The sequence below is a fragment of the Lepisosteus platostomus genome, chromosome 20, assembly GCF_059453375.1.
Source record: "Lepisosteus platostomus isolate fLepPlt1 chromosome 20, fLepPlt1.hap1, whole genome shotgun sequence".
Classification (NCBI taxonomy): domain Eukaryota; kingdom Metazoa; phylum Chordata; class Actinopteri; order Semionotiformes; family Lepisosteidae; genus Lepisosteus; species Lepisosteus platostomus.
The window spans coordinates 1,477,856-1,504,746 of NC_142630.1; the positions used below are offsets into that span (position 1 = coordinate 1,477,856).

At 43.4% G+C, this 26,891-nt stretch overlaps 1 protein-coding gene across 1 annotated transcript; it reads left to right on the forward strand.

Moving 5' to 3' along the window:
• The first annotated feature begins 1,665 nt into the window (after nucleotides 1-1,665).
• Nucleotides 1,666-26,891, forward strand: dbndd1 (dysbindin domain containing 1). The gene is made up of 4 exons (XM_088614320.1): nucleotides 1,666-2,039; nucleotides 7,471-7,611; nucleotides 16,749-16,886; nucleotides 25,924-26,891. The coding sequence occupies exons 1-4, from the start codon at nucleotides 2,009-2,011 to the stop codon at nucleotides 26,070-26,072; spliced, it is 459 nt and encodes a 152-aa protein (XP_088470446.1). The 5' UTR covers nucleotides 1,666-2,008; the 3' UTR covers nucleotides 26,073-26,891.

Below are 26,891 nucleotides of genomic sequence, written 5' to 3' on the forward strand. Positions count from 1 at the left end.
CATAGAATTTAAAAGAAAATCCGTATTAGCATTATTTTTTCTACGAATAATATGATAATATGAGTGACAAATAGCCAGCATGCATTTCAGATTTCATTTGTATTTTATTCACTTTCCCAGTGAATTAAGAGCACATTCGTTACACCTTTATGACTATGTGGGCCCCAGATGGTGAGCTTTACAGATTTATTGCATAAAATGAAGTTAATTTATATAAGAATAATACTATAATTCTGCTTTTCCAAGCATACGTGTGCCTCAAAATGTCAGTTAAATGTGAAATATATTTCTAAAACATCCTGTATTAAACAATTTACACAGGTGTTCAATTTTAGAAACTTTTCATAGTGTTTCCTTTTAGGGTATTATTTTTGTTAAGAAAATGTAGGAAAAAAATTGAAAGAAGAAAAGGTCATCATAAACTGCAAAGCCACACCCCCTGATTTCTGCAGTACAAACGCTGTTTCACTCCATGTAAACATACAGTACATGTTCTGTGGTGGCTGTGTTTCTTTCAGGTCTCCACTTAACAATGAGAGCACAGTATCTCCTCCAAATCGTACCAGCTATTCAGTACAGGACCCCTAACCTTTTCTTTTCATAGAGCAGGAGATTACAATCTGGAGGGTGACAAATTATTTTTAGGATGTGATGCAATCACATGCTGTGATATGTCCAATCCCAGTCCACTATCCAGTCAAATACTGTACATTTCACTTCCTGGTAGATTCAATAATTCAGCAAGATCTGTGATGGAGTGGCGTCTCCTGTCCAAGGCATATCCCGCATTGCGCCGGTGGTTAGAAAATGGAGTCCTGTGGGATTAGTTTACAGGGTGTCACTGCTCCATGGCCTTCATTTCTTCATGCCTACAAGTGACACCCACCCAGGCACATTTTCACCACTGTCTTTAAAAGAACACAAAATACACACCCTAACCCTAACCCTAACCCTTTAAAAGAACACCACATCATATCACTGTATCACCAGTTGTTCATACTACTAGCAAACATCTGCACCTTCGTGATGAGCTGTATGTGTATTGTTGAGCAAAGAATAAGTTTTCTAGCATTTAATTGGACTGAGTTGCAGTGACTTCATTTCTGAAGCTTTTCAATTATTTAAAATTATTCTGAATGTGTTATTCCAGTTCTGTTCCAATGCTAGTTTTTTGCTGTTTTCCAGTGTGTACAATATTTAAGATATTAACTCCACAGAATGCCTTTAAGAATAAAGAATGAACACTACTTGTCTATTGAAGAATCACTCAAAAAACAAAGGGTACTCAGAGAGCCCTAATCTCATGCATGTGTTTAACTCTTATGAAAATTTTATAGCAGAGAAAAACCATGTCAGAAGAGCTGAATGCATAATGGGGAATTTCCCTCAGGCTACCTTCAAATGGGAACATCTGAAAAAATCAAACTTTCATTTCAACAGCAAGCACTTAAGGTTTAAACCTTGATGGGAAGAATCGGGCGTTAGGTTTTGTGCAAATTGGATGGTGTCTTCCAGCCCTACATGAATAGCTTTACTCCACGCTTACAGGAAGTGGATGGATGATTTCCTCTTTGATTTAGGTGTGGCTCAGTGCTAAACACACAAAACCCTGAGCTCGCACTCCACACCCCTCCCACCACCCCCCCATCCAGATCTGGATGATCGCCAGTGTGTCTTGCATTCTGCTCTCTCTCTCTCTCTCACTCTGCTTTTTTTCTGCAGTCTCCCTTCCCGAGCTCATTTACAATGCAATGCTTACAGTGTAGCGTGGCTCTGCAATTTGCAAAGTGATCTTTGCTTGCATGGCAACGTGTTTGTGCTGGTGCAATGCCCAGGGTGGTGATTTTGCGGGGATACTCCGGCTGTGAGGATCGGTGAGGGTGTTGCTGGTGTCTGATGCCGTGGAGAGTGCAGCCAGCGCCTCGCTCTGCCTTGCTGTCTCCTTCCCTTTCTCTCTTCCTGTCTCATGCTGCTGCCTTAGACAGCCCCGGACACACCACCTGCCTGGATGGACGCACAAGGAGGGGCAGGTACCCCAGGTGGGTGCACCGCGTTTCAGTTTCACAGACCGGTAGATCTTAGAGCGATCCGAAACATTTCCTTTCAGTACAAGAAACTTGCTGCTGCTGTCTGGCTCTGGTTGTAGGGCTCTCGGGGACTTCACGTGTACATTTGTGAAGAAAAGAGCATAAACCGTCTGTTTTAATGGTAAATGTTGCAGCTCACTTGTGTGTTTCTGCAGAGGTCTTAGCGTGCTTTGAAAGCTACATCACTACACTGAAAAACACAGGACTCTTCTGTGCTGATTTTGTTTTGGCTGGAATATTCATCTCTGTCACTGTAAAAACTGCAGAGCCAGTAAGCTGGTCCGGGATCTCAGGATCAGCTCATTTAAATGGGCGACTCACCAGGAGCCCAGTGTCATGGTGCAGAGGTCCCATGTGCTCAGACAGACGGGACCACAAAGCTTAGTACTGGCCTGACACACAAAATTGTTTCCTCTGACAGGCAGGTCAACACAAAGACTTGAGGAACCAGGGAGAAACCACCCTCCCCTCCCCACCCCCTCCAAGCACAGGTCTTGCTGCAGACCCCGAGCGTTTTGAATAATATGAATACTGGAAGAGTCAAAAGTCAGGATCACCATGAAAATGACCAGCAGAGAAGAAAACAAAAACGCCCAAAACAAAGCGTTTGCTACATTCAGTTGTCAGCTCAGGGACACAATGTGCAATCGTTTCCAAACTAGGAAACAGTCCCATCATTAGATCTTTATCTTTATAGGTTAACTGTAGAGATCACAAGAGTACAGTAGAAAAAAGGTCTCAAGGATTTCCACATTAATACGAATTACTTAATAGTGCCCCTTCAAAGAATTTTGTGAATGTTAGAGAATTATAATACAATTGCCATGCTGATTACAACTCCTAGTCCCAAAAGATCTTTTCTTAATATTGTGACAGATTCTGTCAGGGAAGAAAGGAAACCATGAGCTCCAGCATAAACAGACTTATACATTCAGTAGTAAAGTACAGTATGTAAAATGGATGGAAAACAAATTACTTTATACTCGCACCATTATTTATGTATATAGCAGTATTCAAGATACTTAAGAGAGCTTTATCGTCCTATCAAACGGTTACAAATATCAATATCGTTATCAGTACGGTGGCCTTGTTGTTAGGATTTGTTACCGAGCTTAATGTTTCGGGTATTTAGAAATGAGAAGCGTTTATTTAGATCCCGAGTCTGAGCTGTCCCACCTATGTGTCTTCCAGCTAGAGCTCACAACAAACCAATGTCCTTCCAAAGTAAAGAAAAAAAAACATATAATTTAAATGAGAGGCTATGCAATTTTCGATCTCCCGTGGTTTACCGTAACGTGAACTGCGTCAAAAGCGTTGTGTCACTGCAAAAGTATTGGACAAAATGTTTTAAGAAGACGAGTAACATTACACCTGTAACTTACCATAATTAGTTAACACTGCAATAAAATCCATAATTAAAGTGTGGCTTGACTCGCTGTGCCTGTTCTAAGGGTTAAAAAGCTATTGTGTTGTGTGGTGAGGGACTCTCGTTACAGTGAAACCAGAGCCCAGCGTGTTTAGACTGCGCTTGCTTTCACTTATCCTGGACTCGCAAATTCGCCCTCGGTCTGGCACGGTTTACAACTCCCACAGCCATGAGCGACATCACTTTCCTCCGAAACGCGTCCACAAATCATTTTCGGCCGGAGTGTAGTGTCCGCTCCGCCGCCTGTTGCAGCAGAAGCACTGGTGTTGTTCCCGAGTCGGACCGGAGACGGTTCAGCTCGAGAGATCGCAGCGGCACTTGCGGTCTCTGACCAGCCGATGCAGCAAAAGGTGAGGACAACTCCGATAAAGAACCGCAGGGCATTATTATTCATGCCCTTTCTGACCAAGAAGCACTGCAGTTTCCTTTCAGGACAAGACAACATCATATTCCATTAGTTACCTACTCTAGTGACTAAATGTTGTGTCACCAAATTTCCTAGCGAATTTTCCAGAGAACCTAACCATCAGCAAACAAGAAGAATACACAAACATTGAACATAAATGACTCAATTTTAACGGGAAAAAAAGTTTATATTAAATTAAGCTCTTCCTAAATCATGGATCTCTGGCTCTAGCTTCTGCTGTTCCTAATGTGACAGAACTACACTGCAAATACTGACATACAACATACTGTGTACTGTTTAACGGGGCTCACAGTTTAAGGGTTTATTTCAATTTTTTAAATTGCATTCATGTTGAAAAAATAACAAGACTTTTTTTCGTGGGTGACAAATGTCCTATGAAATGTACCTCTGTCCTCAGAATGGTATGTTCACTAGCAATGCAAAATGCTGTCTTGTCTCCAGTCTGAGAGCTTGCCCTGGGTGACACGCTGCAGGAAATTATAACAGAATATGGCAGCACATTTATGGATGAATCTTGTTATCTCGGTGTGTGGCAGTCTTCCCTCTGTCCAGATTTACCACTGACAGTTCTCCAGATGTTTACTCTAATTTTCCTGGTTACGATAGTTAGGATAAAATCTGTCATGTGTTTCAGATGATTGTTGCAGGGAGAGCTCAAAAGGCAAGAGGCAAACTTTGTGGGTTATCCACAACGTGTACCTCATGGGTGAGGAAGACTGTTTCATTATTCACCATAGTCACCAGCCTGACGTCAGCAGTCACTTCTGAGGGTTATGGGTACTTTTATAACAGAACAACGCAGGACAGACCCTTTCTGCAGCAACGCTCGGACCGGCTGTCGTGTCTGAAGTTGTGAGCTCAGAGAGCAGCCCTCTGAGGAGCAGGGCATCACCGTGCCCGTGTGCAGTTGAACCCCACCCCTTCGCAGTCTGGATCGCACACCCCGGGGCAATGTCAGTCTGAGCCCACCAGGGCATCCGCCCCGGTGACAACACAGGAGCGGCTCAGGGAGACAGCTGACATCACCTACCATCACCACAGGAAGCAGTGTGTGGGCCTGCAAGGAGAGAGTAAAATCCAAAAGCTTTCCAACACCTACAGGTTTTTCCCAGATGTAAGAGGATTGGGTGGATTTTCTCTGTATTTCCTGACTTACCTATTATTACAGAAAATAATGGATAAATGTTAAACACTGTATACTCACAAACCCAGCTGTGAGATTCGCAGTCGCATGTCAATGTGACAACAGGAAGTGCTCTCAGTATGTGACAGATGCTCTGGCCGAGGTGGTCAAACAAATTAGCAGGACTGGAGTTCACCTGTGACATCATTTCCAGGAACGTTCAGGAGATAATGACCAATTTCACTTTTGGAAGATTTACAGGCCTTGTAAAAGTTAAAGATGAAAATATTTGTATCCATTAGTATTTACCAAGCCAACAAACAGACTCGTAAACCTTGTAATTCTCTGTTACAATCTGCATGCGTTCTGTTCTGTTTATTAGCAAGCAAACAGTATTCCTGCAGCTTACTTTCAGAGAAAATGGGGTTCCTGTTTTATACAATACCATGACATTTTGCCAGGTAAAAAACTGGAAGGACAGGGCACAGAATATTTCCCATTTCAATTTCAGTCTCCCGCACCTTCGAACAGGATAAATAGAAAAAATAATGACAGACAATGAAAAACACTCTTGGAATATTGCTTATTACTATGATACTTCACTATGATACGTTAGCCCAAACATTTTTTTCCTGCAGACTCTGCTGACTCGGATAGTAATTCATTCAGTACCAAGGCAGTACGATCATTATTTTTTAGTGTTATGACAACTTTTTTTTCAATAAAAAAATCCTTTACTCTTCATTTTCTTTAAGAACAGTTATTTAATCCGGGATGATACAGATCAGTTGAAAAGCATTCTAAGCATACTGTACATGCTTCCCATATTTGTTGAGCAACAATAATTCATTTTAAGGCTCTAAATCATCCAAACTAAATTGTGGGGGTTACTGTTTTTCACAGCTTAAAAGAAGTGAACATCATTTATCTATTTTTTTATCTTTTACGAAACGCTCAGGAGAGTATAGTTTTTCTGGGGCTCATAATATGCCAGTCTCTCTACTGCAGTATTAACGAGTCTGACAAGACACCTCTGATGTAAGGCTGCTTTATAGTAACGTCACTGTATAAACCACCATCTCCTTGTGAGCCTCTGGAACCCGCTGCCCCATGAGTTCGTAAGAAGGGGTGACCTTTGCTTCAGGTCATAGTCAGAGGACAGCATTGTCCACCACAGAGATGAATCCATCCATTTTCTAACCACTGTATCCAATTCAAGGTTGGGGGGGCTGGAGTCTATCCCAGCAAGCAACGGGCACAAGGCAGGGTACCCCCTGGATGGGACCTCAGTCTGCCGCAGGGCACACACTGACATAAACACACCCAGAAGCCAATGAACCTATCAATATGTCTTTGGACTTAAATTTCATTTTTTAATTGTTTCCAGAATAAAAAGAAAAGGTCAACTACAAAAAAGGACATAGTTCATTTAGATAAACGCAGCTGGATAGCTGGTGTCTAAAGGGCTTTATTATTTCATGCTGATTGTCCGCCTGTGAAGATTAATGCACTAGAGTCAGTATCTTTCAATACCTTTGGAAGATTTGTAATTATCAGTAGTTTATATACAATATTTACATAGTCCATTCTACATAGACAGATAAATGTCATGGCTGGAATTTACAAGGGTACAGAGGCAAACACATATTGTAGATTCATAAACATATCAATACAGTATCTAAATATTGCTTTGCAATTTCTGCTTTAGGACAGCATAGCACCATATTTGCTTTTATACCTCTTAATTCTAGAAGAGCTGAAAATACTCAGCTTATATTGAAGCTACCTTTGTTAATAATGCATAAGCCATGAATTAACAATTAATAGGTTTTCCATGTTGTTAAATGATAACAAGAAAAGTCAATTATTTGGGCAATAAGCCTGGAGTAAAAAATTAAAATTTAATTTCACAAGAAAGCAAAACTAAAAAGTACCTTCCTCAGATCCAGCACAACAACATGCTAATCAATTTGCTGTGATGTTTGTGATCAAATCTCTGGGACTGCAGACATTTCTGAAAGTTTCCTGCTCAGCACAGCCACCTAAGTTTTCCCGTCTAGCCACCTAAATCTGAACGGGGTTCTCCAGATCGTCTGCAGCACTTCTGTGTTCCCAGCATCAGTCTCCGCTGTCGGCATGAGTGCTACAAGCCAGTTTCTGGTTTATTTGGCTCACGTGTTTATGCAGAGTGACTTACATCTGTACCCATTCCTACAGCTGGGAATCTCGCGGTTCAGGGAAGCACCTTGCCCAGGGGCCCGGCTGCAGGTGCGAGTCCAGGACCCCCGGCCCTGCCCTGCTGCGGCTCCGCCACCCTGCCAGCTCTCGCCCTGTCCGGGGAGGAGATCCGCCTGCCGGTGTGTTTTGATCCCCGGGAATCACACGCTGTTTTGCTTTTTGTTGGCAGAACCCATCAAAGATGCGCAGAGCCTGCTGAAGCCCTCTGGTTCGGGCGACCTGGCCGCAGAGCAGAGCCACAGCCCTCCGGGAGAGGAGGGGGGGATCCCCATTCCCAACTCCGGGCTGCTGCAGGTCGCTGAGAGGCGGCGTAAGTCTGGGCTCTCGGGGGGACGGGAAGAGACTGAAGTGTTGTGATGTCGTGTTATGAGATACAAGACTCAGCAGCATTATCCAGAATGCCATGTAGGAGTATTTAAAAGCCACACCACACAACATCTTCTCAGTGGAGTAATGCTCAAGGGCTCGATTATCCTGGACTGAGCCAGACGCCCATTCATTCCTCTTGGAAGACCGGTGGCTTGTTAGATCATGAGGCCATGGAGCAGAACCATTTTCCAGTGCAAACAATGTTAAAATCATTAGGATCGACATCATTTACATCATCTACCATTCAAGGTATGTGAAATGTTAGACTAAAACAAATTCATTTTAGTCTAACATTTCCATTACTTGTTTTAACAATGTAGTTATAGAAGGAGGCACTTCCGTATGAGGAGGGTTTGGGGAGCATGAAAGAAAATACTCAGCCATGCCGCTGAAGCCGGTACCCTGCCTTCTTCCAAGAACCCGCTGGATGACATGATGACATGCTTGGATTGATTAGATCCTAACAACCAGGAGGGCCGGATGGGCTGAACGGCTTTCTTTTATTTGTAACCTTTCTTCTGTTCTTAGATCGCCCTCTCTCTTAACTTTGCAACACAATCATTTGCTTTTTCCGAACACTTGTGCAGTTGCTCGTGACCAGGCTGATCGTGAGCCCAGTGGGAATGTACTTCATTAGTGCGCTATTTAAAAGCCGTATCAGCTCAAATCTGGCAAGATGAATGTATCTCTCCACAACCTTGTGCCCTGAACACACCACATCTCAGCAGCCCGGTGCTGCAGACACATCCTTGGAAAGTATTCTGGAAAAAAAGAGCCACGAAACCTCAGCTGTGAGGACACTGTGTGGCGGCCATTGTCTTTTGTTTGTCTGGGACATGTGGGGTGAAGTGAAAAGCAGCATTATGTTTCACTTCCGAAGAAGAAGCTCTGTTTGTTCGGGCTCTCCAGCATGGACAGTGTTGTGATTGAGCCTCTTCCCAGTTTCAGGGAGCGAGTAGCCACAAGCACCACACAAGGGACCAGTTATACCAGGGGCCTCAATGCACAATCGAGACTGAGGCCCTGAAGGTGACTGTGTTCCCAAGGCGGGTGGGAGGCGGGAGCTGCAGTGTAGCCAAACCTGGCAGACAGTGGCACCACAGAGAAGTCAGGAATGTGCTGCCAGTCGCACTCAGTGGACCTGTGAGGGCTTCAGTTTTGAGTGTGACTGATACAAGCGCGGCACTGTTATCATTGTGAAGATAAGTGGTGGATTCATCTCGCCACGCACCCCATTCCCACTTTCTCTACCCATCAAAAGCACCGACCTGCTCGATTTCTCCCCTGTGGAGTTTCCTCTGATGACTTTTTAATTCTCCCTTCAGACTAGACAGCTACCCATTATATTAGACAGTTAACCTACTAGTCAGCTGTTTTGTCACTCCAACAACTCTTTAAATAAGACGTAATAATATTTAATGATATTATAATGTTTAATAATATATACAACTCTTTGAAAATGCAATTATAAAATATCGTGATGTGAAAGTAATTTCTCCTATCGCTAATTTCCTGGTTATACGCATCGTGAAGCCTGTCTGGGACAGCAGTCTGAATGTCCAGTACTGATAACTGTGGTCCTGCAGGTTTTATAGGGAACATCAAGAGGCCAGAGACGAGAGATCTGCACAGCAGGTTAACTTAACTCTTAGTTAGGTAACTGACCAGTTTAGACAACAAGAACTCAGGAACAGAAGCCAGAAAACACTCCTTTGCGGGCCGTCGGTAGCAGTATAATTATTTAAAACAGATCAAACTGCAGAACAAAAAGGATAGAATTACAAGAATACATCAAATTCCAGATCCAAAAAAACTGAAGCACAAATACAGGCAGCATCACGTTGTTGGTGTTAAGGGTGTCCTGAAATAAATAGGACAGCAAACTCTCTATGACAAAGTTTAGATAACCGAGCCACAAGCTGGTCTCCATGACTGATAAGAACAAGGAGCTCTCACATGGCACAAGCTCAGAGGAAGCTGAGTATGATGGTGTGTCTTCTGCTCTCTGTGTCTGCTCTGTTTCTCGGTCTTCCTCTGATTCTCATACTCTATCTGCTGCCCTTGTCTGTTTATGTTGTGTTTCTTTAAGAGCGCTAATGATTTAGCATGAAGTTAATTAACCAGAGTGAACCAGAAAATCCCTTTTGATCATCTGTGTTTACTTGTCTCTCAGCCCACCTGCAGCTAGGTGGGCACATCAAATCCCAGACTCTCTGATGAGACTCTCTGACAGTACGACAGCAACTGCGGTCCTTCTAGATTCTAGATATCTAGACTGTAACAATATCGAATACATCAGCTTGCTCCTCTATTGAACCAGGTGTTATCTGAAGTTGGGGACTCCAGCCTTGGTCCTGGACAGTGCCATTCCATTTATACTTAACGGTCATCCTAAATCACCAGTTATTTAAAGATTAGAACCATTGTTTAGGGCAATTGGTCAATTAAGAAACCAGCACCCTGTCTGAAAGAAAGAGAGAGAAAGCGCAGAATGGGCACAGAGCAGGGATTCATGTTGTTTATTTTAGCTGATTACTATAAGTGCTTTTATTTGTTTTAGTTGATCAATGTTAATTTAAATCAACTTAAAGACAACGCATTAGTACTTTAATTATCATACTGTATAAGGGAGGGTTACTTATGTCTTATATAGCATACAGACTATATACTGTAGTACTTCATGTGACGGTATGGGGCGAATTTGACTATTCAGGACGGTTCTCTGCACTGAACCCTTGTGAATATCGAGCTACATTTGAACTCTAAGGAAATACTCTAGAAGAAGGTTTATTTGTAAAGCGTGGAACTTCAATACTATGTTCAACAAGTGCATACTGACTCAGTGTGATGCCTTATGTGTCCCAGTTACAATGTAAAGGAGGTTAGAACAGTAATTGTTGGTCTGCTATATTCTATTGACTACACCTCCAAAATAGAACTGTGTAGTTTTTCCTCAGTACTACTGCACTAATACTATCACCCCGTGGGCATGCACAAGGCCAATTATATGTACTGTAGCTGCGTCCACTTGCATTTTGGAACTTGAAGTTTTTGTTCCAGTTTGGTAAAAAAACTATTGTCATTGTGTTTTTCTCATTTTCCATACAAGAGGGTCCTATATTTAGCACTAATGAGGATCTTGTCATAAAACAAATGTGTGCAAGACTGTGTCTGCCCTGTCATGGACTGGTGTCCCGTCCATGGTGTACCCTGTCGTGCGCCTGTTGCTTGCTGGGATAGGCTCTGACGTGTAGTTGGAAAACGGTTGGATGGATAGATGGTTATATTTATGGAAAATCACAACTCACAGTCTGTAGTGAGAAGAAAAAGCCTCTGTGATTGATACACACCAAAAAGAAAGGGGGCAGGCGATGTTGGCTCTGTGGCCCAGAATCTGCGCCTGTAGCTGGAAGGTTGCCGGTTTGAATCCTGTGGCTGGCAGAGGAATCCTACTCTGATGAGCCCCTGATCAAGGCCCTTAACCCCAACAGCTCCAGGGATGCTGTATAAATGGCTGACCCTGCGCTCTGACCCCAAACTTCTCTCTCTGTCTGTGTGTCTCATGGAGAGCAAGTTGGGGCCTGCGAAAAGCCAAGTTCCTAAAACAAGAAATTGTATATGGCCAATAAAGTGATCTTATCTTATCTCTCCAGCACGGTAGTTCACCACAGGGGGTGGAGGAAGGAGGAGTTTATCAGCCCTCATCATAGACTGTGCCAGAAGGGGCAGATTTATGGAAGGGTTCAGTAGGTGCCAAAAGAAGAGAAGGAAAGTCATGCGAAGGTCCTTTGTTTTCTGTTTTTCGTGTGTGATTTTAGAGTGGTCAGCACTTCCACAGGGGAGCAGGGGAGATGAGTCATTCTCAGAGAATTGGATTCATATTCACAATTTAGACAGCTCCCTTTGGTTTTGAATTTATTCAGTTTCCTTGACTTCAATGCCACTGTAAAATGTTTATTCAAGACTAATGAGTTTTAGATTAAAGTAATTCTAGCTCTGTAAGTGTATGGGGCCTCTAGGAATTCCAGTAAAGGCAGAAGAACTCTCATATTCTGAAAGCAAAAGGCGTTTGGAAGCAACTTGAGCGACCTTGCCTCACCCCTACTGATTTTTCAGTGAATTAGTGGTGGGGAGGAGGTGAAAAAAACCTGTTTCAGTCTCCTGAAGACTTCAAACTCAGGTGAAAATTCACCTTTCATCAGGACAATAATCAAAAATCCAAAGCTACCCTGCAGTGGCTTTAGGATAGGGAAGAGAATGTCCCTGAGGGACCCAGTCAAAGTCCTGTTGAGAAACTGTGGAAAGACTTGAAAACTGATGTCCATAAGCCTTCCCCAAGTACCTTGAGAGAGTTTGAGTAAATCCGCCAGGAAATGTCACAAATTGCACCAGCCTGCGTGTAAAGCTGGGAATGACTTACCCAGAAAGACTTTCTATTGTAACTGCTGCAACGAAATATTGTGTTCATGGGTCTGAATACTTATTTCTGTTTTTTCTTTAGTTTTACATTTACTGTAATTTACCCTTAGAGTCTTCAGTTTGACCATTCAGGTCTTGAAGAATATATTAACATAGTAAGGATCTGAATACTTTAGCAAGACACTGCACACATTGTGTCGTGATATTACTTTGACTCTCTAATAATAAAGAATAATAATTCATTAGTCACACATAACAGGAATAGAAAAGCTGTTATTCATGAAGAGCAATGTCCTTCAATATTGATTTTCCCTGCTTGTTCTTTTTCACCAAGATCCGTGCTACAGATTAATCAAGTGGTTTGCAGAAGAAAACCCCTTTGGATCCTGTAACAAATTGCTTTCCATAATAAAGCCTCAATTCCCTCCGCTGGGACTCAGAGATCCCCCAGTAGTGACTCAAGGAATGCTTCAGCACAGAGGCTGCAGTGTACACCCATGCCATGCCTGACAATGAGGTGCTAGCCAGGAGAGGCAGAATCATGCACAGTGTCTGTCAGTGTGCTACATGATCTGCTTTATTCTTTCTTTTCACATGCAACCGTTCAATGTTTTGCTGATCCATTTTGCATGGTTTTCACAAGAGAAAGCCGTTTCTCAGGATGCACAAGGGGTCTCCATGAGATTCCACCGACTCTCAGAGTTTTCTACAACCAACAACAGTCAATCAAGCATTTTGTCCATTTCATCACACCAATAACAATGCATTCACCACAGTTAATGCCTGGGTGCAAAATACAGAAATAAGAAAGGAATATATCAATACTTGTATCTATATATCTATTTAATATATACTGTAAATAGATGTAATACATAACCTTTTTATGATGTCTGCATGAAACTGGAATTAACCGAGAGATAAGATCTGTAATCTTCTTTAAGTTGTGTAGCACTTTTCATTGGGGAAAAACTCTCTGCACAAACATAAATGTGTTTGAAACTGAATACATGTGACTTTATGTTTTGTTGTTTAAAAAAGAAGCAGTTGTACCTCACACCTTTTAAATAAAATTCCATGATCGGACGAGTGCTGTTAAACCCCAACGCCCAGCCAGGACATTGCCATGCTCCCATAGTCCGCACGGGCGAATCCTGCTGACGAGCCAGCTCAGGGGAGTAAGCCCTGAGGAGCATGTCACACCACACAGCTGACATTGTCAGAACAGGAGCATCATGGGAAGTGTTCAGTCACGTACTCTGTCGCCTCCCTGAATCAGCAGGAATCTTGTCTGACCTTCCTTGCAGTAACACTTAGCTCTCTGAGCTTAGAGCTCATTAGTCTGGGCTGAACCAGACCAGTGTCTGTTCCCTGGGGTGATCATTGTGTTCTGGAATACACATAAGGGGGCTCTAACTCATATTTTGCTTTATTGCTTGTAAATAAATCATTGGTACACTGTGTCGCAGCCAGCACAGAAAACATGTAAGTGTAGTATATTTATGTCTAAATCTGTGGTCAGTTTATGTATTAAGAGTTAGGCTTCAGCATAGCACACACACAGTTCTTGCCGTTTTGCAGTTGTTTATCCTAATGTGTCTTGATCAGACTAGACTGAACCACCCTGCTATTGCACTTGTACAGGGAGCCACCGAGCTGCTGTGTAACCTCAGAAAGAGCTGTGTGCAAACCACTCTCTCCAGAGTGCAGCTGAGTTCCACCTGACCACTGGGCCGAGAGAGCCACCCTCCTGCTCTTAAAGCTGTAGCCATTGGCACTGGTTACCCAGTACTCAGACTCAGTCTTTCACAGGTGCTGTTTTTGTTACCAGTTGTTACTCTGAAAGGCCAGCTTGGAAACTAACCTTGTTTTCAATTACTGTGAGATTCCCTGTAACAGCATGTGGTCTGAAGGGACTATCAGGCAGATAAAGGGAGCTGAACTGTTTTTGGTTTAAACAGGGAAGATTATGTGGCGATAATTTGACTAAATGAATCAGGAAACTTTTTCAATAAAGCCTGTTTTTATACATTTCCCTGGGGCTCAAATGGAAATTAATGTCTGTAAGATTTAGTACAGAAACCAGCTTCCTAGTCATGTGTAGACGTTGGCTATGTGGGGTCTTTAAAGATGAAGCTTAATGAGATTCCTGGGTCATAGAACTAGAACAAGTACAGCCTCCTCTTATACTGTATGTAACCTGTACAGTGTTGCATATATCAGGACTATCCTCCTTATTATTCGTGGACATACCTGAATGGAGTTGCTGCTTGTCCTATATTATACTGCAGAATTTCATGGCACAAAAGAGTTCCCCAAATGTTTGGTTTTTCTCCCACAAAAATAACAGTAGGACAAAAGTACATGAAACATTAGATTAACCTATCAAGTTGTCTTTCCTGACCTGACTGCACACAGGTGATGCCATGAAATGAGATTAATGTGATCCCTGTCTTAGCACAGGAATAAACCTGCAGACACCTTCTCTGCCAGCTAGAAGATTGCCACACAGTGTGAAGGTTTAAACCCCCCTGGCATCACCTGAGCAGCTCTACACTTCTACACTTTGTTAGAGGGATTTTGAAAAACAATAATAGCGCTACCTTCCAGTACAATACCAATATTATGAGCAAGACTGTTCTGTCCATTCAGTATGCCCTCTACATCACTCAGACTGGTGGCACTTTGTGGTATTTCAACAATGCCATGCGGATTGAAGAGGACCTGATGCCAATGCTGGCGAGTCCATCGCAGCCTCTGTCTGGCCCAAGCGAGACGGTGGTGGCGTCTAGGAGTTGTGAGCAGAGGGCCTCTGACAGGTCGCCTTGCTCTAAGGCCAGCAGTCAGAGGGCTTAAAATAAAAAATTGACAACTTTTTGTGAAAGTACGTAAGCTATAACTATAGTATTCTCATTCCAGAAATTGTTGCCTTTATTTTTTCCATCAGTATATTTTCTCAAGCCTCCCTCACTCGCTCGCTTAGTCCTATCGGCCTTTGTGTCAGCCCAGTCATCTTCACACACTCCCCCTCCTTCCAGGCTGGAGCCCAGGCGCAGACTGAAGCCTCTCTCCTCCCAGCTGCTCTTCTAAGCCTCTTGATTAGCCTCCAGGAGTGGATAATTCCACACAGAGCCTATCTGACAGCCCCCTTTCCTCAGGTGGAATCTCATTCCCTCTGAGTGCCATGTACTCATTCGGACCAGCGCTGCTTCATTCTGCTGGTTTTCCCAATTAACAGGTGGCCATCTTGGCTCAAGGCCACACCACAGGGCCTGCATTTTGAGCCATGATGGTGGTTTTCTCACAAAGCCATATCTCACTACCTTACAGAGGCTATATAAAGATAAAAAAGTACTGTAGATCTAAAGGACAGTGAGCAGAGGACCGGCCTCACCTGACCAGAGCCTATGGGGAGGAGTGAAAACAGATGTGTGATGGAGCCAGATTGTTTAGAGCCTTGAAAGTCAGTAACAAGATCTTATATTGAATATGTGACTTGTACATATTGTAACGCCCTCGCCTGGTGGTGAGGAGGAAGCGCCCCTAGGCGCTCGTAGTACCGCTGGGCATGCTGGGAGTGGTAGCCGGGAAGAGTCTGAGGGTCAGCACGATGACCAGCGGCTGACCCTACCTGTCTAAATAACGTCCTAGTAATTCTAGTGCCCTGTGTAGTCCTGCTATCACAGGGAAGGGCGGTGACATCACCTGCTCTGGTACGCCGGCTCTTACACAGTGCCTGTCGGCCATAAGCGTTACACTCTCCCCCGCTTAAATCGCCGTCCCTGGCGAAGGGCTATCCCACCCCGCTTCTGACACCAATGTAACGCAACGGGGACTCAGGCGGGCGCCCTTGCCGCATTAGGTCGGCCCCCCACCGTCGGGGGCTCGAACCCGGGACTCCTACGTCTCTCAGCAGTGACCCAGCCTGGTGAGCCAAAGAGAGATCTCTCCACAGCCCAGTAGCTGTAGTCCTGCTATCACAGGGAAGGGCGGTGACATCACCTGCTCTGGTACGCCGGCTCTTACACAGTGCCTGTCGGCCGTAAGCGTTACACTATGTACATTGCAACCAGTGTGGAGACCTGAGTGTAGCAGTGATGTGCTGCCGAGGTCTGGTGTGAGTAACTGGTCCAGCTGCAGCGTTCTGGACATACTGCTGCTTGTTGAGAAGAGAGTGTGAGAGCCCATACAGCAAAGAGCTGGGGAAATAAATGTCATGATTATTGCAAATTTCAGAGACATGCTTGCCAGAAGCACAAACAAGATCAAGTGTGTGACCACAGACATAGGTGGGAAAATTCAGCAGTTCAATTCACACACAAAATTCACACAGGCGTAGTGTCGAGGTCGGTGAGCAGGTGAGCAGGTGAGCAGGTAGAATGCATTGGAAAGTCTTCAGCAGCTTGCAGAAAGTGAGAATCAAAACAGATGCAGCTAGCAGACGGACACCGACGAGTCAAATAAAGATTAAATAAGAAGAGATAAGTAGACATATATATATATAACCGATTTAAGATATAAAAAAAAACACAGCAATATACCCGTAGAGAAGCGGCAGGGTCCCTCTCAGGGTACTCTCAGACCGGAACCGGGAAAAAAAAGTTGTGGCCATCATAGTCGAAAACAGAGGCATTGACCTGTTGGCGTCCCTGTCTTGCACAGAGCCCCTGAGCAGCGTCTCATCGCTGGAGGTGCACTTTGACCTCCTGGACCTCACAGAGCTCACGGACATGTCGGACCAGGAGCTGGCCGAGGTCTTCGCTGACTCGGATGAGGAGAACCAGAATGAGCCCCCAGCAAGTAAGTGGCTCCTGCTGTGTCTTCTGTGCTCTTCAGCATGTTGTTGTGCACCAGCAGCAAAGCGGCTGGAGTAATACTGAATGTGGGAACGAATGGCCTAGATTCTATTTACAGCCTGCGTGAGGGATTGCTTACATAATCAAACAAAAACAGAAACTGTAGAGCATATTTACATTGAAATGAACTGCGGATATGAAGGTCTAGGAGGACTGGGCACAGCCTCACAATCTTTTTAACATTTTTCTCAAAGCAAAATGTCTTTGCGTTCCGGTGATACGTGATATGGTGCAGTAGATGGTTTCCACACGTCCTCTGATGGAAAAAGAAACAAAGCATTTAGAGAAAATGGAAAGTAGTATTAACTTGTGCTTTTTAGCAAAAGCTCTGTTGAACAGAAAATCCCTCCAAAGCTCTATGGAAATCTATCACAGTTTGAATAGGTATTACAAGCACCGGCTGTGTGTTTCACAGAGACTGCTTTAAATATTTCCGCACTGGAGTTGCAGTAATAGAACAACAAGAGGGGTCTTAAGTGAAGACGAAATTCACTTGGCAGCATTTTTCTTCTGGAACTACAAACAGAATAGATCTATCTGCTGAAGCTATTAAGTGGGTGTAATAACATTCTAAAGATATTATATTACATATATACAAATGTACATATTTATCCAGTATTGTGCACTCTTTGTAATATATACATTGTTCTCAGTATTCCTTTGTATTCTTTGTCTAGATTCGAATCCATCTGAAGTCCACAACACATAGTGGTTCTAGCTTTACAATTTCTATTATGTTATCCTATGTGCACAGGTCAAATAAACTCCCTGTAGAATTTGCTGGTGCTGGTGAACATAAAGAAGCTATAGGGTCTTTTTGACACAAGAAACAGAACAACGTCCTCACATTGTTGAGACACATGTTTGAAAAAAAAAACATACGTTCATATTTGTAAAGAGTTTCAATTCAAAAGTCAGATGAGGATGTGCATTTTTAAAAAGAAAAACTATAATCTTTCATAGAGAAAAAGTAAAAGCAAGACAGACTTTGCGAGTGTAAGTAGCATCTATCAACACTGAAGCTGTGGTCAGAAATAGTAAACCAATTCCTGGCGATGAACAACAGTCTGCCAACTCCTTCACTGAGTATTGATCCCTTATTCCCTCCAGTCCATGTAGACAGGTCCGCAGGGACTAACACTACAGTACGTCTGAAACCTGAGCCCAGTGCTGTAATCTTTTGTTTACACTAGTTCTGATTCTGTAGTGACACAGCAAAGCAACTATTCTCATTCTGATGGGTGTTTAAGGTCAAACAGATAGTAGTTCCTTATAATGGTGAAGGTCCTGTTACTAAAACAGTTTCATTTTATTTTTTTATAGTATAATTTATGTTACTAATTTTACGATATTTAATTTCATTATAATTTTCACCCTGTGTGATGTCAGCCCAAGTTCCTCTGCTACCGTTTCCTCCTGCTATTTCAACTTCTTTAACTCTCCTTCAAGAAATCAAAGTAAGCAAAGTAGAAAACAAGAAAAAAATATCAACAAGCATTAACCAACAAGTCGACTGCAGTCTATTCATGCTGCTGATGAGGTTTGAACCTAAATCAGGGTTTAGACAAAAATGCATCACTGAAACAGTCCTAGTTGTGATAGTTCCTATTTTTCTAATAGTTTATGACCCAGGGTCACTTAATACCCTTTGCCCCTGTGGACATAAATGCAGCTGTTAATGTTGTCACTCATGGCGCCCTGCTGGGACACATAGAAGATTATCCAGGGATCACTGGTTTTGCTCCTACTTGAATACTGTGGGCCAATGAGTAAATCTTGGCTGTCATAAATCTGCTCCTGTGCCTCTCCGTGTTACTCAGTGTGTTCCACATGGGTCTGTTGGATGAATTAGCATCTTGGTCAGATTATGACCACAATCTTGGGTTTCACTGCTATACTGCTGACGGATATACTTGCAGACTAATTCCGTTACCACTGCTGCACTTTCTGCACTTTTCAGCTGTCTGTCTGATATTAAGTATGGGTACAACACAGTGTTTAAGCTAAGCTGCGATGAGACAGGTTGTGCTCATAAGTTCCCAAAAATATGTACACAAGATTGGTGATTTCATTGCTGTTGTTGATGACTGTGCTGAAATTAAATATTGACTGAAAATAGAAAACCTGCTGATATTTTAGACCCTGTGTTGTCATTTGAAGTGAATATTAGAAATGTCACAATAGTATATTTGTCCCTCTTTGTAACATAACCAGGTTGTGTAGGTTCTGTTGCTCTGTATGTTCGATGTGGAAATATTGGCATATGACCTTGTTTAATCAGGATTAGACTATATTACATACTGCAGTAAATAGGTTCTATGGAAGGCTTCAGTATGTCCACCATTTGTGGTGTATGTGCTGAAAATACTCCGCATCAGCATGTACTGTAACTGCTGCTTTGTAAATTGTATTGGCTCCCTGTGAAGTTGTGTTCTGGTTTACATATAAAAAATACATCATAAAGTTTTCCTGCTTACATATAAGGCGCTGAATAGTCTAGCTCTACAGTCCAGCACTAATCTGAGATCTGCTCATTCACGTTTTCTTACTTTGCCTAAGACCAGGCTTGACACAGTGGACAACAGTCTTCTTAAAAGCACGTATAAAACAAACATATTATTGTTATTTTGAACAATGAATGTGCAACTCAGTGCTTGGATGAAGCCTTCCTCACCCTTCATCCTGTTTTTACAACATACACCCTGGGTGAAAGCACAGCAGCTTCACACACTGTAGGAAAGCAGAGCCTCTCCCCCCACAGACAAGCAAGGCACAGTATACTCTGGACGTTAATGCAGGCATTTACAGTGGAAGAGCTGGAGGCTGTTCTTTTGCACGTTCCATCATGCTGATGAAGAGAGAACCTCTCGCAGACAGCTGATTGGCAGCATGGAGAACTGCAGGTGGCACAAGGTGAGGACTGTGTCAAACAGTTAAGTCTATCCTGACTGAGCTGCCACACTACAGCCCATTGGACAATAGTAAGTGTGTGTTGAGCACAGGCAAGAGAGGAGCTTTTTTAATCCAGGCCACGGGTTGCCAAAGCATTCCGATCTGGCTACCCTAAAGGAAAAGGCAGTGATGTCCAGGCTCTGACACAAACAGGTTTCCTTCTGTAGGAGGCTACTTACTTATCCTTGTACGGCCACCACTTTAAGACCTGTATAATAACATCTGTAGCAAAATCAAAGGACCTCTGTCTGGGATGCTGCTGGCCTTACTGGTAAGGAACAGTGGTCAGGGGCCGAAGGCTGGATTCAGGTGCAGATGAGTAGCACGTTGTGGGGGTGAAGCAGACTGGCAAGAACACAATGTCGCAAACCAGAGACTGGCAAGGCTCCAAGACAGATAGAACAGGTGGAGCAGATCCTCTGCCATAGAAGGCTGTTATGGTAACTAATTGATTAACTTGACTAACATAATTGGTGATGATTCTGGTGTGATTATTGGTTCTCTAGTGAGAGTGTGTAGGACACCAACACACTGAGAAAGACACTGAAAAAGTATGTTATATTTAATGTATAATTATTATATATACACAGTGCAAGAACCATTCATTTGCTTACTAGATAGATGTGGTTAACAAGATCATTATATTTTTAAGATATGCCATGTCATCCTTACCAAAGCAAGCAGGTGTGAGCCTGGTCAGTACCTGGATGGGAGACCTCCTGGGAAAAACTAAGGTTGCTGCTGGAAGAGGTGTTAGTGGGGCCAGCAGGGGGTGCTCACCCTGTGGTCCATGTGGGTCCTAATGCCCCAGTATAGTGATGGGGACACTATACTGTAAGCAGGCACCGTCCTTCGGATGAGACGTAAAACCGAGGTCCTGACTCTCTGTGGTCATTAAAAATCCCAGGTCGCTTCTCGAAAAGAGTAGGGGTGTAACCCCGGTGTCCTGGCCAAATTTCCAATTGGCCCTTACCAATCATGGCCTCCTAATAATCCCCCTCTATGAATTGGCTAAATTACTCTGCTCTCCTCCCCACTGATAGCTGATGTGTGGTGAGCGTTCTGGCGCACTATGGCTGCCGTCGCATCATCCAGGTGGATGCTGCACATTGGTGGTGGTGGAGGGGAGTCCCCATTACCTGTAAAGCGCTTTGAGTGGAGTGTCCAGAAAAGCGCTATATAAGTGTAAGCAATTATTATTATTATTATTAATCAGTAGAGTCAGCAGAGTCCTACTGTAAGCGAAAGGTTAAAGCCCAGTCGTGCTCGATGTGGGAATACTGGTGCAGCGTGTTTGGTCCTCCTCGAAGCTGAAAGCACTCGCACTGAGCCATGAATAATTCACTCCCCAGCCAGGGGCCTGCTGTACAGTACGTGCAGATGACGCTCTGCTTTAACTCAGCTCAGACAGGGAGTGAAAAACAAAGCCAAGCCAATATCCCTGCCTTCCCCTGAACCAATCTCCCACGTTGAGCTGCACCAAAAACTGATAGAGAGGAAAAAGATGCATAATCATATATAACCACCACCACAGCCAGAAACATATCCAGCAAACGGCAAACTCTTTTACGTCACCATCTTAGTGTGGTAAATACGTAAAACCATTTCAGTGAAAGGTTGGTGATGTCAGCTGACAGGGTACATCAAGATCAATAGATGTTTCAATACCGTATACTGTAAGTCATTATGAGTTGGCATAATGCATCCTCTGGGTGAAACGTCTGTACTCATAGGGCGGTGGGAGTGTGGAACAAGCTACCCGTCCATTTTGTTGAACCTGATACCCTGGCTGGATGAGATCCTTTGATCAATAAATTACAAATTAACAAATGGCTTAGATTAGCTGAATGTCCCCCTCTCATTTTCAGCATTTCTTATGTTCTTAAAACATATTTACATGTTCCTGCATTTTGATAATGGTGGAAATAATATTCAGTAAATCAGTTTAAAAAAGTCTCTGGGACGAAGCAGAAAAAAAAGGATACCAATTAGAATTTTAATTCTCGTGTATTTATTTTTATATATCATTGACAGCCAGTGTAACCAAGACTCGTTATAGGCCACATGTTAAATTACAGTAAGCATAACTCTCTACTCACTACACCTTGATGATGGGCTAAATGGTCTCCTTTTGCTTTCGGTTGCAAGTGCATTGTGATCATGATCTCTCTAGTAGATGAGAAACTGTTATCTCTGCCTAAGAAGACTGTCCTGCCTTCATGCCACAACACTGTGCTACTGATCCCTCCAAGAATGTCTTTGGCTCTGAGCTCACAGGGCAAAGTGCTCATTGTATCCATAAAGTGAGGCAATGTTTCAGAGTCCAGCTGTGAGATGGACACTGCCAGAATGGAGCACTGAAAACTGAAACATGAGTATAAATGTTTCACCACGTTACAGAAGAAATAGCAGCAAAGTTTTCCGTTGGCTGTCTGGTTCAATCATTGCAAAGTAATGGAATAGTGCGTTGGAAAGAACAATTATTAGCAAGCAAATTTCAAAATTTTGAAATTAATGAAGAAACTCATTACTTAAAAATCATTTTTAAAGTTAACGTTGTTTATTAGCCCTGGAAACAGAAATGTTTCAATTTTACTGCCAGTGTGTCAAGAAAACACATTGCACTGAGCAGCTTCCTGGTGTTGTCTCCCCATTTCCAATTTGCAGGATTATTAAGGCGGGATAGGAAGCCTGCTGCATACTCTCCCATTGGCTGACCTGCCTGTCAGTCTGCACTGTGGAGGCAGTACTGAGACAGTGTGGGGTCCACAGGGACAGACATTAGATTGCTCTTTTTAGATGTAGATGTGGCTGATAATTAGGAGCTAAAACATATATCATATTAACTCCCATTTTTACCCATTTAAAATGTAATCACTTGAGATATTGTTCCTTTTTACGAGGTGAAGTCAAAATTGTGTAAATGTCATGTATATAAATGAAATACAATATATATGCATATGCTCAAATGCATCTCTTTTTTCTCTTTTACTCTCTAAATGGCTAAATTAAGTTTTCCTGGTCTCAAAACTTAGCTGTATGGAAGACTACGTATCCACCATACACATTTCCCTTCTTAAACTCTGCCTCGTTAGAAGGTGTGGAGAAATGTCCAGAAGGCACTGGGAGGACTGGGCATTGAATTCAGAACGCCTGTGTAGTGTTAATGCTAGGGGATGATTCATCTTCTCTCATCTGGGATAAAACCTTTAAGTATATACAAAGGACAGAGAGCTCTGTCCAGCACACCGCGAAAAGATTTGAAAGGTCAAAGGTCATCAAGACGCATGACACTGACTGATTGAGTCAGTCCCAGCCAGGGAGCCCAGAGGAGGCCTGTGGGTTTGCTTTGGATGAAAGAGAGCACACAGTGACACACGTCATTAAATATTGATGACAAGGAAAGGTTAATGAGAGAAGCACCAGCATTTCTTATTCAAATGAAGTAAAGTACCTCTTTCAAGCCAAAGCCCAGCTTTATTCAGCATCTGTATCAGCTCCTGAACTCCTGACAGATAGGACAGTGTGAGGTTGTAAAGGTGGGCTGGACATTGAACTCTTAAGAGGAATTATGGAATCCCCATAGCTATTGTAGAAACAGAACAGAAGCTGGTACTGGACATTTCAGCAGGACTTATCAGTCTTTTCCAGACAGACCTGGTCACTGTATATTCTTAGTAAGTTTTTATTTCTCTGTCAAAAGAGCTTAGCCCTCCCATTAACCAGCCCACATTGCTAGATCTTTAAATGCTGAGGGGATGCTTAAAGAAAAACTTACAAAGTAGGGGTTCGCATATAGTTGTAGTTCTGGTAGAGAAATGAAAGTGAGAAATAGTAGCTTTCTCCAACTAAGCCATTTCTTGTGATTCATGAATGAATTGTGGATTACGTGGGAAGCAGACTGGCAGAACTTTAGGTGTGACAACTGTGAGATGTCTTGCAGAATCCTGCGGTGTCTCATATACATCATACACACAAACAATGGCCCTGCATCCATTAGGAAGACCCCCCTCTGCTAATATCCCACTGCGAAGTACGCTGTGGTCTGCATCATGTATATTCATACCACCATCAATCAAGCACAGCCACAACTCTGTCAGATAGCTGACTGGAGTGCTGACGGGTGTGGTATTTTAAACTCACTCAGCACAAAGTTACTCTGCTTCCACAGTGTGGCCTGTATTGCAGATGACACAAGAGGGTGGGAACCACTCATCTCCCTTCCTCTCCCCACCCGCTCGGCGAGTGCAGCAGGACACCTCAGACCCAGTGAACAGGATGTAAATGTATGCTCATTAAATTCTGCACTGGTACTATCAATCTACCAGAGATCAATAGTGCAGCTCTGAAGAGAAGGAGAGAAAATGGGTTAGGCACTGTATGATTTGCAATTCTGTGGTCAATTTTCACAGCAGGAAAAAAAAGAATTAGTCTGGTTGGCTTTACCCAAATAAATATGAGGTCTTGCTTTAAATTCTTTACTTGATACCTGTGAGATTATCTATTATCTGGTTTGAATTTGTTGATATGATGACTTCAATATAAAGAGAATAAAATATATTATTCAATATAAAGAGAATAAAAAAGTAATAAACCTGACTCATGCCCATTCTTACAGTTCTGCGTCCAGTAACCCCTCTGAGCTTTCATTATCTCAGAATATAAATCTGCTGAGGGCAGCAAGGTGGCGCAGTGCTTATCATTGCTGCCTCGCAGTGTTGGGCCCTGGGTCCGATTCCTGGTGAGCTTTCTGTGTGGAGTTTGTATGGTCTCCCTGTGTTTGCTGGGTTTTCTCCAGGTGCTCCAGTCTCCTCTCACAGTCCAAAGATCTGCTGGTAGTTAATTGGCTTCTGGGAAACTGGCCCTGGTGAGTGTCTGTGTGTGCCCTGCGGTGGACTGGCGTCACATCCAGGAGGTACCCTGCCATCCTCCTGTTGCTTGCTGGGATAGATGCCAGCTCCCCCATGAGCCTGAATTGGATGAAGTGGTTAGAAAATTGATGGATGGATGACACCATTGAGAGAACCAGTGTGAAAGCTTCTGCACAGCTCTAACTGGGCTTCCAACAGACCGGTGTTTGTTGTGTGCACTCAGCTCTGCAGAGACTGATTATCACTGTAAATTAGTCATCAGTCAATCCTTGTTTCACTTACTGTATATGTTTATGGAATCTGTTTCCAGCAAGAGGTGCTTATTAAATATAAATGTCAGCTTTCCTCCCCGAGAACGTCAAAGATGATTAATGGGGGTGTCCTTATTGGAGTGATATCACTTCATCTTAGCCCAACCTACACTTAAAAAAAGGCTTACACCAAACACTTCTGTGGTTTACTGAATATGGGATAATTTTAGTTTTTTAATGCAATATTTTAAATTGCACTATTTATGAGCACATAATCACGCAACTTTAATTCCAAGAGCAGAAGGTCCAGCTACAGATTTTCAGATTAATCGCGATGGCAGTGGTACTGAGGTGTGTCCCAAGTTTTTTAGGGATGTCTTCTCATGTATTCTGCTGGCCAAGGCATGACTGACATATCATCAATGCACCTCTGCAAACAGATGCATTTCTTACAATACATTCTCTAAGACCGCAGTGCTGCAGCCCTGCGTTTGATTCCAGAGCTGGGGTGCTGTCTCTGTGGAGTCTGTATGTTCTCCCTGTGTTTGTATGGGTCTCCTCCGGGTGTTCTGGTTTCCTCCCGCAGTCCAAAGACATACTGCACTTGGTTAATTGGTTTCTGGGAAAACTGGCCCTGGTGTGAGTGTGTTCCCCAAGATGTACTGGCGTCCTGTCCATGGTGTACCCTGCCTTGCACCCGTTGCTTGCTGGGATCGGCTCCGGCTCTGTCGCTACCCTGAATTGGAAGAAGCGGTCAAAAGATGGGTAGATGTTCTCTAAAATGTGCAGAACACAAGAGTTTGCCCAAGTCAGCCGAATACAGAACACAAGTTTGCCCAAGTCACACACAAGTTCTACATGTACAGCGCCCGTCTGCGAGGGTGACACCTCTGCTCTGTGTTCGCAGGCCACCAGCCTCCTCTTCCTCGCTGCGGGTACCTGCGCTCCCCCTCCTGGACACGGGGCAAAGGGGAGCAGCCCCGGGAGAGGAAGAACCCCAGCGACTCGGAGAACACAGAGCCCTTCCTCAAGATGGACAGGCCCAAGCAGCCCTGAGTCCGTCACCGGCCAGCACAAGCCAGGACTGCCCCCACCGACCCATGGTGCTAAAGAGATATTGCTGTTGAATGCTGTGCACTGTAAACTAATAGAAGCCAAGCTGTGAGTGGACACCTATAAATACATACACACGTGTCGCTGTGAGGGATTTCATTAGCACATCCTTTGTGTTCACGGGCTGCACTTTCACTGATGTTTTCCGTACTGGGACTTCGTTGGCCTTGGCCAGTTTGGATGAAATGGTTACCTTCCTGAACCCTGAGCTTGGGAAGCCTTGTGCCCCAAAAGCAACATCCTGCTGGAGAGAACATGGCAGAAATAGGTTTAACGCATAACCACTCAAGTCAAGACCACCGTCCCTGCTTGTACGCAGGAATCATAACAATGTGAAATGTCCCTTAGCGATATTCTTTCAGCACTGAGATGTTGATGTACTGTACAACGTGAAGACCATAAGCTCACTAACAGCAGGAAACTTCCTGCAGTGCTTTGCTGTAACTTAATGTGTAAACCACAAGCCTATAATTTGCTGCCTTTCAAGTAATTGTATCTATGGTTTCCCCAAATGACTAACTGCTACTGTAGCACAAGGAACCAAATTACTAATGTTATAACGAGATGTCAAATCCTTTTCTCTTTCTCTCGGTTGTGAAACAGGGTAGGACTGATGTGAACCCATTGTGGTTTCATAGGTCATATCTATCACAGGCAAATCTGCCTGCCTATGCGAATGGACAGCTGACATAACAAGTCCCTCACTAATAATACATGAAACACTGGATCTGACATTCAATAAAGTACATTCAAGTAAAAAAA

Excerpts from the sequence above, each read along its gene's own strand:
- dbndd1 (XM_088614320.1), top strand. The coding sequence starts at position 2,009 with ATGGACGCACAAGGAGGGGCAGGTACCCCAG. Across the intron at positions 2,040-7,470 it reads AGGAGGGGCAGGTACCCCAG|AACCCATCAAAGATGCGCAG; the intron begins GTGGGTGCACCG and ends TTTTGTTGGCAG. Across the intron at positions 7,612-16,748 it reads GCAGGTCGCTGAGAGGCGGC|AGCCCCTGAGCAGCGTCTCA; the intron begins GTAAGTCTGGGC and ends TGTCTTGCACAG.